Source organism: Macaca thibetana, chromosome 11 (genome assembly GCF_024542745.1).
Source record: "Macaca thibetana thibetana isolate TM-01 chromosome 11, ASM2454274v1, whole genome shotgun sequence".
In the NCBI taxonomy this organism is placed as follows: Eukaryota; Metazoa; Chordata; class Mammalia; order Primates; family Cercopithecidae; genus Macaca; species Macaca thibetana.
In genome coordinates, this window is record NC_065588.1 from 39595658 (window position 1) to 39610493 (window position 14836).

A 14836-nucleotide genomic window follows, 5' to 3' on the forward strand; every position below is an offset into this window, starting at 1 on the left:
CTCCTGACCTCAAGTGATCCACCCGCCTCGGCCTCTCAAGTGCTAGGATTACAGGCGTGAGCAACCGAGCCTGGACTTGTTTAACTTTTAAAGTTCAAATCTTTTTTTGAAATTAAAGAATGCAAATGTAAATTAATGTTGAGGAAATAAACTTTATTTTACTATAATGTGGGATTTTATCAATAAATTGGGTAACTTTAGCACATCAGCCAAAGATATTAAAATAAGTTCACTCTATACGTTTATATCTCAGATGGTCATCTTCTTTCATGAGGCATGTAGCTTCAGAACAAGAAGTGGGAAAGCAGAAAGAAGTCATGACCCCAGCAGACGGATTAGTTCAATCATCCTGGTCATCAATGGTAGGGAAAGAAGGAGCAGCCAGACTGCTGCATCATTCCATTTATGCCTATCTTAGAAAAAAGGTACAAAGCTTTAAAACTCTAGGGTCAACATTCTAGGAGACCATGCAATGACTATGCCATTCTCTATACAAACGTCTAGATCTTTCATAGAAAAGCCCTGTATCCCTGTTAATACATACGTGGATATCTGCTTTTCAGAATAATACTCCTATTTCCCTCTCTGTTCATGTTCCCTTCTTGTTCTCTTTTTCCCAGTGACAGACATTAATATATGCCTATAGAATATGTATATGTTTGTAATTATTTATATGTTATATATACAAATAGACAATTATATAGTATGTATTAGAAATGCTATTTTTTAAATATAAAATTACATGTCACCCACAATCATGCAGTAGTAAAAAGAAATGAATGTAGAGTTAAAACAATGGATTTAAGTTTAAGTTGTTGCAATTAATGTCTATGTAATCTTAGATAAACCTCATACTCAGTTTCCTAAACTGCCTAATAGAAATAATAAAAATTTCTATTTCAGTCTTTTAGTCAAGATCAAGTTTGAAAAATGTTTGTAGGTGTGTGAATTGTAAAGTACTGTGCTATTTATTTTTAATTTTCAAGAGGATGTGTAATATCTAAAATTTTACACTACAAGAACCCCCATATTAATCAAATACTTTTTTGCTTGCTTTACTTAAGTTATACTTTTCAGTGGAAGAATAACCTTTTCGGAAAACATTTGTTTGGCATTCCAGGAAACCTCACCGAAAGCACACAATTATCTATGGCTAAACTTTCTAATATAAATACAACACCCCTCTGAAAAAGCAATATTTAAGGGATTATTGTAAAATAAATTTGGTATTTCTGTGTATATGTAGACTAGTATAACTGTCTTTATGAATTACACTGAATTCAGTGAGGAACAAACAAAGTTCTATATTTAGTCTGTGACATAGAAATTCCTCTATTTAAGAATCTGTGCTTTATCAGATGTGGCTAGGTCTATTTAAGGGATTATTGGTTCTGTTAAACCTAAGGGAAATAAACAAAACCTTACTGGCTTAGAAAAAAAAAAAAAAACTACACATTTCACTACTTTTAGTTACCAAACTTCATAAATATAAATGTTTTAAAAATTCCTTCTATTGACATCACATGTCTATTTTACTCACTTCGACCTAGACTTTGATATTTCCATTTGTAATTCTCTCAAAAAGTATACTGATACTTTATTGGTGAGCATTTCTTTCTTTTTTTTTTTCTTTTTTTTTTTTTTTTTTTTTTGAGACAGAGTTTTGCTCTTGTTGCCCAGGCTGGAGTGTAATGGCACAATATCAGCTCACTGCAACCTCCACCCCCTGATTCAAGCGATTCTCCTGCCTCAACCTCCCGAGTAGCTGGGATTACAGGCACCTGCCACCATGCCCGGCTAATTTTTGTACTTTTAGTAGAGACGGTGTTTTGCCATGTTGGTCAGGCTGGTCTCGAACTCCTGACCTCAGGTAATCCGCCCGCCTTGACCTCCCAAAGTGCTGGGATTACAGGCGTGAACCACCATGCACGGCCAACATTTCTAATTTTTAAAGTTGAGAAGAACCTGTGATCCAATCCCAGATCGATATATTTGTCTACATTTGGAATCTAAGTGATACCTATTAAATTATTTATTTCCAATATGGTAGCATATATCTATGTATACGTACTGAAGTAATATTTTTAGCATGAGGAAAAGAATTCCAACTAAATGTAAAAGGCTAATAATTCTAACTATTTACACTTGATTTTAATAAAATATTTTGCATTTTTTATTAAGGTGAAACTGATACAAAATTAACCATCGTTAAATGAACAATTCAATGGCATTTAGTGTATTCACAATGACGTACAACCATCACCTCTATCTAGTTCCAAAACCTGTTCACCCCAAAAGGAAACCTTGTACCCATTAAGGAGTTATTCCCTTTACATTTGACTTTATAGTTCCAAGTGCAATTCCTGAGATAGGCTGTTCATTATAGATTCAGATTGCCAGTTACACAGGTTAATTATTTGAGTCAATAGTCCACATCTTATTAATGTACAGCAGATGCTTTCTCAATATCAGCTCTGCACCATTACCTACCTACTCCAGCTTGGTGAATTATAGATAACTCACTATTAAGATATTTCTAAGGCAGAAGGAAACGATTTTTAAAGCATCCTTTTCATATTTGTGTCTAAAGTGAAATTCTTTAAGCCTGAAAGCTAATTTCTAAAAATAAATAACATAAATTAAGTTTATACTTTAGAAATAGCTAACAGACAATATATTGTGACTATATTCATTAACATATAAAAACGTGAAACCACAGTTCTTTTTCTGACTTTTTTAAATACAAGAGCTTTTAAAAACCTGTATTTAAATACTTTAGCTACATAGTAAAAAAAAAGAAAAAAAAAATTAAGAAAACTATTTAAAACACTTAACCCCAAAGAATTCTATAACTAATGTTAGACAAAATGATAGAAGAGTATTTTATTCTAAATACACATGCAACTAATTGAATATAACTTCTGGTTATCTAAACTATTCACATGAGAAAAAAACTGAAGACAAATTATTGTTCAGAATTTCATTTTTTTTTTTTTAAGTAATACATTTTGGACTGCTTAAGAACATATGTATAGGGAGCCCTAAGCTCAGTATGAAATGAAATTGCATGTTTGCTAAAGGGACTCTTGTTGCCTTCCAAGAATTTACATAAACTACAGACATCCATGAAATTGCAAAGAGCCACATACTGGCTGTTGTTTATGAGAAATGTTTACCAAGGTAACTGTCATCTGGTTGTCCAGAATAGCTGTACTGACGAATGTCAATGTTTGTTGCTCCTGCAGGAATCTTTACAACAACATTATAACCTGCAATATAATTTTACATATGTTAAATCTCACAAAAAGCAGATGACCCAGAGGTTATTACTGCTGAATGAATGAAAAATATGAATACCATAGTCAGACCTAATTTTGTTGTGTCTTTACAAAATTACACAGTGGTTATTCCTTTTGAGTCAGTACATTACACAAATTGCTGAAGATTGAGAAAAAGTGGTTGTTGTCTAGAAACAGAGTTTAAGATTCTTAACTTTTCCTAATCTTTTCCTACTTCTAATATTCTTAATATAGAATGGAATAAAGCTAGTATTTTAGCTCCTGAGACACTTAGTTCACATATTCACTTTTAAGCTTAGTTAATGCTTTTGTATTTTATACTGGGAAAAAATAGAGGATTTCAAATATAATTCATAAGTCCAGGAGATATTAAAATAATTGGTCATTGCTATGATATGTTCACATAGCCTCAGTAAATAGCAAAATAATAAAATTTTTCAGTTTCATTATTGAAAAATCATAAACAAGAAAAAGTTTAAAGTTCAAGTTTTTCTTGAGCTTTTAGTTTATAGTATAAGCAGGAACCCCTTTATCTATTCCCCAAATTTTACATTATTTTTACAAGAATACTAATAAACTTGTTATGAGAAAAGTAAAAAGTTTACTCAAGTGAAACGAATGTAGTATTTCCATTTTATGAGGCCAAATTCGGCAACATTGGCGCTGTTCAAAAGAGGAAACATTTTATCTAACATATATTAAGAAAAAACGTTTTCATGAAACTAAAAACACATTCCATAGTTGTCCAAATACTCAGGTTTTTAAATATACAGTTAGTTATACTCTAAGGATATTATTCTAAGTTTTTCCTTTTCCTTATTTATTAGGATTTCCCCCTATTTAATGAGTAAAAGAAGTAATTTTTCTCATACACTACCTTTGATAAATATGGAATTAACTTAAGAAGACAGTTTAAAAAGAGTTTAGATTTACAACCCTAATGTCAGACTATCTTGCATGTGTTTTAGAGCAGCCTTATTTATATCTAAGGCATCACATTTTCAGTGTAAGATGGTAAATAGTTTCATGATTCGGCATACACTATATGCATACTGGTTGTAGGTTATTGACCTACAAGAATATTTTAATTAACCACCTTTTCACTATAAAATATTCTCACCCACTACTTTTACTATTTATGTCTTTACTGTTTATTATATTTTTTTCAAGAAAGCAAGCCAAAGGCATTGCAAAAGTAATAAGATGAAGGCTACCACCAGGGGGCAGAAATGTGACAAATGCTAATCAGACCTTGCAAATAAGTTTAACACATTGTTCTATTTGCAAACTGATTAATGCACAGTACAATTTTCACAAGATTATATATTTGATCTTAATTTGGTTCATGTGGCTTTATCCTGGAAAAAACATTTTTCAGTAAATACAGACTGTAATAAGTATGTGCCATGCATTATATAAGGGAATCAAATGTGTGTAGCTCTCAAGAAATAACTAGAAAAATCATATATCAAATCATCGAGTAACCGAGATTCATAAATATCAGAGTATAAAATGTACTGTTTTACACATACATGAAAACATAAATATTAAGTTTTAAATTATACTGTTTTAATGGAAGTAAGTAACAATTTGAACACACATGAACACAATTTAAAGCTGAATGATAAGACTGTATACCTGATGTAAATGACGAGTTGATGGGTGCAGCACAGCAACATGGCACAAGTATACATATGTAACAAACCTGCACGTTATGCACATGTACCCTACAACTTAAAGTATAATAATAATAAATAAATTAAAAAAAAAAATAGGCTAGAACTTGAGAATCGTTTTGTCAAGATCTGCACCCATAAAGTGGCCACAGCGTGGCCTTTGTTGATAAACTGCTCTCACTTCACTGACAGATATTTTCTGATGTCTTGAATATAGCAACAGTGATCCCACAGTGACAGCTAACGCTGGAAAAATTCTACAATGCAATTTTAACCACAAGATGTAGAAGAAAACACAGAAGACAAAGGTGAATGGAATTGACGGGTCAAAGGGTACAAAGACAAACTCCTTCCAGGAATGTTTGAGAGTGCCTGGTTATGTACATCCTTGCCAATATTAGGTATTATGATACTTCAAAATCTTTGTCAATTGATTTAATTCAAAATAATATCTTGAGACGGGCGGATCACGAGGTCAGGAGATCGAGACCATCCTGGCTACCATGGTGAAACCCCGTCTCTACTAAAAAATACAAAGATTAGCCGGGCGCACTGGTGGGTGCCTGTAGTCCCAGCTACAGGCTGAGGCAAGAGAATGGCCTAAACCCGGGAGGCGGAGCTTGCAGTGAGCTGAGATCCGGCCACTGCACTCCAGCCTGGGCGACAGAGCGAGACACCGCCTCAAAAAAAAAAAAAATCTTGTTAAAAAAAAATAGGCTAGGTGTGGTGGTTCATGCCTGTAATTTCAGGACTTTGGGAGGCCGAGATGGGAGGATCCCTTGAAGCTAGGAGTTTAGACCAACCTAGCAACACATTGAGACCCATCTCTACACACACACACAAATTAACTAGGCATGGTGGTGAGCACCTGTAGTTCTCGGTACTGGGGATGAGGAGGTGGAAAGACTGCTGGAGCCCAGGAGTTCAGAGTTGCAATGAGCTATGATTGTGCCACTGTACTCCGGCCTGGCCAACAGAGTAACACCCTGTCTCTAAATAAATAAATGAATAAATAAGGTTGTAAGAAATAAATTTAATTTGCAAAGAAGGTTTTAAAGATCTGCTTTTATTATCATAAAAACAAAAAATCTTGCCCAGAAAACATTACAATGGAAAATATCTTACATATTCTCATGATTTTTTGGAGAAAAATTAAATCATGGCCAATATGTGATCGAGATACTGCCTGGAAAATCAAATGTGACAATAATTCTGAAACATTTAATTCAGAAAAATATTTAAGTTAATGGTTTCATCCTTCACCTTCAATCAACATTTTCTATGTACTATTAATAAGAAGTGTAACAGGCCAAGTCATACCAAAAAAAGAAAGTGATTCAAGTAATGAAAATATTTGAGAGCAAGTTTCCTGGAAAAAAATCACAAATATATACATTTTAGGTTATAGGGAAAGAAAGCATTTCATTATGGGAGGATTATTCACATATCACACATCACAGTCAAACAGCACTGAATTTACTCTAATAAATGCACCTAATACATTTTTAAGAATCAGATTTGCCTGGGGCAGGTGAATTCATTAATCAAGGATACATCTGGTCTAATACAGTATTTAATTTTTTTATATTTAGGAAATTTTTCCTTAACAATCATTTTGGACTAATGGCATAGAGTAGGACAAAACAGTAACAAAGGATTACTATTACACATTCTTTACAGACTCCATTATTATACTAAATAAAAGGGAAAACTAGAAACAAATACACAACTTACCATAATGAGAACTGTTGAAGACACCTGTTATTGTCTTGCATGAAGAGTTGTCCCCACCACACACTCCACATTTGTCTATCTTGGCACTGGAGTTTAACACGTGATCACAACCAGCTGCCTTCAAGACACAATTACAATCAATATTATAAGAATGACTAATTATGAAGAAAAGAGAGAAGATCCAAATACATATAATCAGAAATGACAAAGGGGATTTACCACTGACCCCACAGAAATACAAATAATTCTCAGAGACTACTATGAACACCTCTATGCACATGAACTAGAAAACCTAGAAGAAATGGATAAACTCCTGGACGCATACACCCTCCCAAGACTGAAGGTGGAAGAAAGAGATTCCCTGGACAAATCAATAATGAGCTCTGAAATGGAATCAGTAATAAGTAGCCTACCATCCAAAAAAAAAGCCCAGGACCACACTATTCCCAGCTGAATTCTACTAGGTGTACAAACAAGAGCTGGTACCATTCCTACTGACACTATTTTAAAAATTGAGGAGGAGGGACTCCTCCCTACCTCATTCTATGAGGTCAGCATCATCCTGATACCAAATCCTGGCAGACATACGACAAAAAAATAAAACTTTAGGCCAATATCCTTGATGAATACTGATACAAAAATCTTCAAAAAATACTTGCAAACCAAATCCAGCAGCAAATCAAAAGCTTATCCACCACCATCAAGTAGACTTCATCCCCAGGGTGCAAAGTTGGTTCAACATACACAAATCAACAAATGCAATTCATCACATAAACAGAACAAAATACAAAAATCACATGATTATCTCAACAGATGCAGAAAACGCTTTCAATAAAATTCAACACCCCTTCATGTTAAGAGCTCTTCATGAAGTAGGCATTGAAGCAACATACCTCAAAATAATAAGAGTGATCTATGACAAACCCACAAAGGCTATTATACTGAATGGGGAAAAGCAGGAAGAGTTTCCCTTGAAAACTGGCACAAGACAAGGATGACTCTCTCACCACTCCTATATAACATGTACTGAAAGTCTGGAACAGTACAATCAGGGAAAAGAAAGAAAGAAAGGGCATCCAAATAGAAAAAGAGGAAATCAAACAATCCCTGCTGGTTGATGACATGATTATATATCTAGAAACTCCACAGTCTCGACCCAAAAGCTCCTTAACCTGACAAACAACTTCAGCAAATTTGCAAGATACAAAATCAATGTACAAAAATTAGTACCATTCCTACACACCAATAATAACCAACTTGAGACCCAAATAAGGAAGACAATCCCTCCACAATGGCCACCAAAAGAATAAAATACCTAGGAATACAGCTAACCAGGGAGGCGAAAGATCTCTACAATGAGAATTATAAAACACTGCTCAAAGAAATAGAGATGACACAAACAAATGAAAATATTCTAAATATTCTATGCTTACAGATGCGAAGAACTAATATCATTAAAATGGCCATACTGCCCAAAGCAACATATACATCCAATGCCATTTCTATAAAACTACCATTGATATTCTTTACAGAACTAGAAAAAACTATTTTAAAATTCATATGGAACCAATAAAACAGCCTGAATAGCCAAAGCAATCCTAACCAAAAAGAACAAAGCTGAAGGCGTCATGCTATCCAACTTCAAACTATACTACAAGGCTACAGTAACCAAAACAGCATGGTACTGGTACAAAAACAGACACACATACCAATGGGGCAGAATAGAGAGACCAGAAGTAAGTCCACACAGTTACAACCATCTGATCTTCAACAAAGCTGATCAAAACAAGCAATGGAAAAAGGACTCCCTATTCAATAAATGGTGCTGAGATAAATCGTTAACCATATGCAGAAAAGATTGAAACTGAAAACCTTCCTTACGTCGTATAAAAAAATCAACTCATGATGGATTAAAGACTTCAATGTAAAACCCCAAACTATAAAAACCCTGGAAGACAACCTAGGCAATACCATTCTGGACATAAGAACTGGTAAAGATTTCATGATGAAGAAACCAAAAGCAATTGCAACAGCAAAAACTGGAAAATGAGATTTAGTTAAATTTAAGAGCTTCTGAACAGCAAAAGAAACTATCAACAGAGTAAATAGGCAATCTACAGAATAGGGGGAAATATCTTCAAACTACACATTTGACAAAGGTCTATTATCCAGCATCTATAAGAAACTTAAATAAATTTACAAGAAAAAAAAAACATTAAAAAGTGAGCAAAGAACATGAACAAATATCTTTTAAGAGAAGACATACATGCAGCCAACAAGCATATGGAAAAAGTGCAATATCAATGATCATTAGAGAAATGCAAATCAAAACCAAAATAAGATAGCATCTCACGCCAGTCAGAATGACTATTATTAAAAAGTCAAAAAATAACAGATGCTGGAAAGACTGCAGAAAAGAGAATGGTTATACACTGTTGGTGGGAGTGTAAATTGGTTCAACCACTGTGGAAAGCAGTATGGAGATTCCTTAAAGAGCTAAAAACTGAACTACCATTCAACTCAGCAATCCCATTACTGGATATATACCCAAAGGAATATAATTCGTTCTACCATAAAGACACATGCAGGTGTATGTTCATTGTAGCACTATTTACAATAGCAAAGACATGAAATGAACCTAAGTGTCTACTAATGGTAGACTGGATAAAGAAAATGTGACACATATACACAAAGGAATACTGTGCAGCCATAGAAAAGAATAAAATTATGTCCTTTATAGGAACATGGATGGAGCTGGAGGTCATCCTCCTTAGCAAACCAACACAGGAACAGAAAGCCAAATATTACACGTTCTCACTTATAAGTGGGAGCTAAATGATGAGAACACATGGGCACAAAGAGGGGAACAACACACACTGCGGCCTGTTGAGGGTGGAGGGTGGGAGGAGGGAGAGGATCAGAAAAAGTAACTATTGGATACTAAGCTTAGTATCTAGATGATGAAATAATCTGTACAACAAAACCCTATTACACGAATTTACCTGTATAAAATCTTGCATATAGACCCCTGAACCTAAAATAAAAGTTAAAAAAAAAAAAGAATGACCAACTATAAGAATGGTACTTTAAAGTTTACAAAGTTCTTTTCACAAATATCCTTTCAATTACCAGGAGATTCAGTACAACAGAATTGTTTCAAAATATGTATTCATCTTGTTGTATGTCAATATTTTCACATATCTATTTACATGGTCTAAAAAGTCATGTTTATTAAAGGGTCATCCACAGACCTCCTGCATCAACATCACATGGGGTGGTATTTAAAAAGACAGATTCCCAGATCTTCTGAATTATAATACCTGGAAATAAAATCTAGGAATCTGCATTGTAACACTGACATTGATTCCAATACGCACTGTCATTTGAAAACCGCTCTTAAAAGAAAAGTAATTCAAAGAGACTAAAGAATGAGTATGTAAGTAACACATTAGAATACTCCAAAAAGATGTCTTTCATAGTTATTATTTTAACTCATGACCTTAGAACGCTGCAAATAATCTTAGTTTCAAATAAATATTTAAAAGCAACATTTTCTCTAAAACTAATACCCAGCATAACAGTGCTTATTTTAAAAACTGAATGAATATGCAAGTAGACGGCTTGTTCCAGAAATTTCAAAAGAACAAATGCAGCTCCTCTCCATGAAGAAGCTGTCCTCTGCATACGTTGCAATAACTCTTTCCGTTGTTTGGAATGGCCCTCTAAATTTAGTGATCAGTAAAGAAAATTTCTTAAGCCTCGTGAATTTTTTTATATACAAGGCAGATGTTTTCAAAATCAAAACTTTAAGTATATATTTTCTGAAAGTAGTATGCCTCTATATGTTCAGATAATCTTCATCATAACTTTTGCATTTTGATATGACTTTAAGCTGCTAATTTAAAGCACAATTTTTTTGCAGGCCACTGAATAACCTTTTCAGTATTTAAGCTGTTTCCAATTTAAATTATTTTAACTCTCTTTGAACATCTCATTAGCTCTTTGGGTGAAGGGCCTTTATCACCCGGATAAGGTAATAGAGACTTGTTTACGGAGAGATTAAGTTTGCCCTATAGAGCTCCACTTTAACCAAAGGAATAAGTTCATAAGATTATACTTATATTTTTAATTATTTTTTACTGTTTATTTTTAAATTGACAGATAACATTGTATGTTTTTATCATGTACAACATGATGTTCTGAAGAACATCAATACATTAAGGAATGGTTAAATCTAGCTAATTAACAAATGCATAATAACCTCACGTAGTTATCATTTTTGTGGTGATAGCACATATCCACTAAAAATAGAACTACCATATGATCCAGCAATCTCACTACTGGGCACATATCCAAAGGAAATGATATTAGTATATTAAAGAGAGATCTACACTCCCATGTTTATCACAGCTCTATTCACAATAGCCAAAATAGTAAATCAACCTAAGTGTCCATCAGTGGATGCATGGATTTAAACGATGTGGTTTATATACAAAATGGTATATTATTCAGCCATAAAGAAGAGGAAACCCTGCCATTTGTGACGACATGGATCAATCTGGAGGACATTATGTTAAATGAAATAAGCCAGGCACCAAAAAACAAATACCATATGATCTCATTTATATGTGGAATCTAAAAAAGTTGGTCTCATAGAAGTACACTTACTATATTCTTTAGACCACATTCACTAGCCTAGTTCTCAAACTTGCCATCCATTCTCAAGATTGCCATTGCAATGTTTGTGCTTTTACTCAGCATCTCATCAGCTCTGACCTAGACCACCTGTCTCCAATCTTCTAAATCCAATATTTTGAAGATTCCAATAGGCAAACTGAATCACATCTCTCCCTTGACTTCAAATGCTTCTATGTGTTTCCAAGGAGTTAAGAAAAAAAAAGTGCATTTGACAACCATCTGCTGGTCCCTAACTCCAACTCTGCTCCCATAATTCCTCTCCTTCTAAAACCTACTCATTTCGATACTTGGCACAAGTCTCATGCGCTCCATGAAAGGTTCTCTGAATCCTTTACCCACCTCCCCATAAAATAAGACACTCCTTCCTCAATAACTCCGTGCTACCTTGCAGATGACCCATAGCATTACATTGTAATTGTTTACGTGCCTATTTCCCCCACAAATCTGTGACCATCTTGGAAGTGGGGTTCTCTGCTCCAATCTTTTATCCTGGTGACTTGAACAGTATCTGACATCTAGTAGCTACTCAATCAATGTTTGTTGAATGCACATAAAAGTAAGTGACAGAGAGCTGGAAAGAGGAAGGGAGAATATCAATGGTTTTAACGGTAAGGAAAACGTTACTGTAGAAGGTTACATTTAAAGTAGCAAAATCACTTTACAATCCTTGTATCCTATTATTTTCTATCTTTTAGGAAGCTGACCTCATTTCTATTTTGATTATGAGTACAATAGACCATAGGAAGTCAGAAAATTTAACTTAATGCTTTGTTGAGGCATTTTTGATGACAGAGAATCCCCAGTAACCAGGCTAACTATACTTCTATAGATAGCATGATAACAAAGGTTGCTTTGTTGGAATGCATAAGAACATATACTGAGATAGTAAAAGTAATATTTGGTTATATAAATAGAAAAAAAACATTATTCTTAAAGTCACTTTAAATATAACAGAAACTTACAGTTTACTTACCATACACCGGCCTTGAACACAGATGTCATGAGTTTCATTTTCACAAGGAGTACCATCTTCAACCATATACTTCAATAGGTAGAAATCATTGGTTCCAGCAACCTGACAGTAGAGTTTACAACGATCTTTTGTGCGAACTGTAAAAAAGAAAAAGGTCACATTTTTTAATGTATAATAATAAAGCTATGTGTTCTTATGTCTCAGAAAAATTTACATCAAAGGAACAGCATAATTTACTTACTGCCACTGTATCTTGGAAGCCACCTCACATTAGAGGGAATGCCATTGATGCCCAAATGTTTGCCATTAAAATCAGAGCATTGCTTCTCTCGAAAGTCTTGTGTGCCTTTTGGACATGAATCAGTATTACATGATCGAAATTTCATCCTGCGGCCCACACAGTAATTTCCTCCGTTTCTTGGCCTAGTCAAATTCATTACATTTTAAAGCATATCAGTACAACATTATTTGTGCCACTTACTTCTAAAAGTTCCAGTCTTTTCTAGGATCTAGAAAACCAATGAAGTCCCACTAACACCTTTTTAACAGAAGTATGTAACATGAGTTTTAAGCAATTCTATGGATAATGAACCACTAAAATATCCACCTTAGCGTGGACAGTGAGCCTAGAGGGCAGGAATAATATCTTATTCTTGACTAGGTTAACTAGCATGAAACCAGCAATGGAAGTTTGTTCTTAAACTTCCAAAAAAGGGTTTGCTCATTTTCTGGAAAGAATAAAAGACATGTAGTGAGCCAAAGACAGTAACAAAGGCAGAGGCCTTGTTAAATAACAAGAAAATACATACACATCTTTGTCATGTATATCTTATTTATCACTCAATTTAAGGAGTTTTATGGTATCAATCTACATCCATGTTATTTTGGCTTATGCCAGAAAATAAAATTTTTTGCAGAATTTTTGGAATATAAAGACTTCTAGTATAATTTATCCTAAAATTTAAATGAACCAAGATTTTTTTCAGAGTAAGTCACATTTGTGCATTAAAAATGCTTATTAATAATACTTTAAGTAAAGAGTATCATATTGCTTACCAACTTCTATATCATGTATACAACAGAAACATTAACTTAAAATCTTAATGCAATATGTAAGCTCTTTTAAATAGTTTGATGAGGGGGATATATGCTTTAGTACTTATTCAGCTAAAGACAATGATGCATCTATAACACAAGAAGCAGAGAAAGGAAAATATCACATGTCGCATTGCACAAAACAGTAAAAAAATCGGTAACCAAACTATATATGCTGTCCAGAAGATCCAACACATACATGAAAGGAGCCAGGATGTTTCACTAGGCATACGGTAAATGTGAAAATGCCATTATATAACTGTCATTCACACTTAAAAGTATGTCTCAAAATTTATACTAAATTAAAAAACAAAAAAAAATGAAGAAAATGGATCTCAGTTCAGTTTATAAAATTTAATCTATTTAGGGTTTTTTTTTTAATGTCTGAATCTACCAAAATATAAATCAATATGACTTAAAGTGTTCCAGAAGTTTTCTGAATCTCAGAAACTTACGGACTGACCTCCAGTTTTAGAAGTGAGTGAAACTGATGTTTACTTTCTGGTGCCTTGAGATAATCTTAATTTATAGTGACATAAAAAAGACATACTCAGGACGATTACAGTGCCTGGTTGAGCTTTCGATTCCACCTCCACATGTTCTTGAACAAGAACTGTAAGGTTCCCATGGTCCCCATTCACCATTTACAGGACGTGTTTCCATTTCTTTGTTTACACATAGCCCACGGCGGCAATGCTATAAAAATAATAAGCACAAAAAGAAATGATGTGTGCCTCTAAGTAGAACATCACAAAAATTGTAATAGCAGCATAAAGATCAATAGAAGAATAAACTAAACAATTTGAAGCAAGTTGTTATTAATTCAGATTACATTTGAAACCATTTTATGAATATTTCCTACCTACTGAGTAAGATCTGTGGAATACAAAAGGAGTGTAATATTTCTCTTGGCTTTAAGATTTAGTGTCACTGGGGAGGAAGGAAAAATTAAATAGTAAAATGGAATATGGGGGGTATTTTTTGAATAGAAGAGCCAAATACTAGGTTAATATGGTATATTTCCATCCTTCCATTTTTTTACTCAAAGTATCTATTTACTCTTCCACTCATAAAAAGCTTTCTACTTTATCCTATCTGAAGTCTCAGATGACAACCTTGTTTCTTTACTTTCATCAAGAAAATGCAAACTTACAGAAGAATCTACCCACAGTCTCTCACCACCTGTTCTACTCATTCAACAGCATCTGCACTCATACATTCAGACTTGCTACCTGTTAGTACACATGGAAAATTCCCTGTCCCAGACAAAGTCAACCCCTCTGCTTGTGCACTTAATCCCATCCCTTCTCACTACACCAAACATCACTCCAGCAATTCTCTCGTCTCTTCTACATCATCAT

At 34.0% G+C, this 14836-nt stretch overlaps 1 protein-coding gene across 1 annotated transcript in view; it reads right to left on the minus strand.

The window, feature by feature from the left end:
- Nucleotides 1–14836, minus strand: part of ADAMTS20 (ADAM metallopeptidase with thrombospondin type 1 motif 20) — a 209356-nt gene that overhangs the window by 99912 nt on the left and 94608 nt on the right. Inside the window, 5 exon segments of the mRNA XM_050749368.1 lie at nt 3177–3269; nt 6710–6827; nt 12381–12517; nt 12622–12803; nt 14026–14171. Coding sequence (XP_050605325.1) covers nt 3177–3269; nt 6710–6827; nt 12381–12517; nt 12622–12803; nt 14026–14171 — 676 coding nt within the window.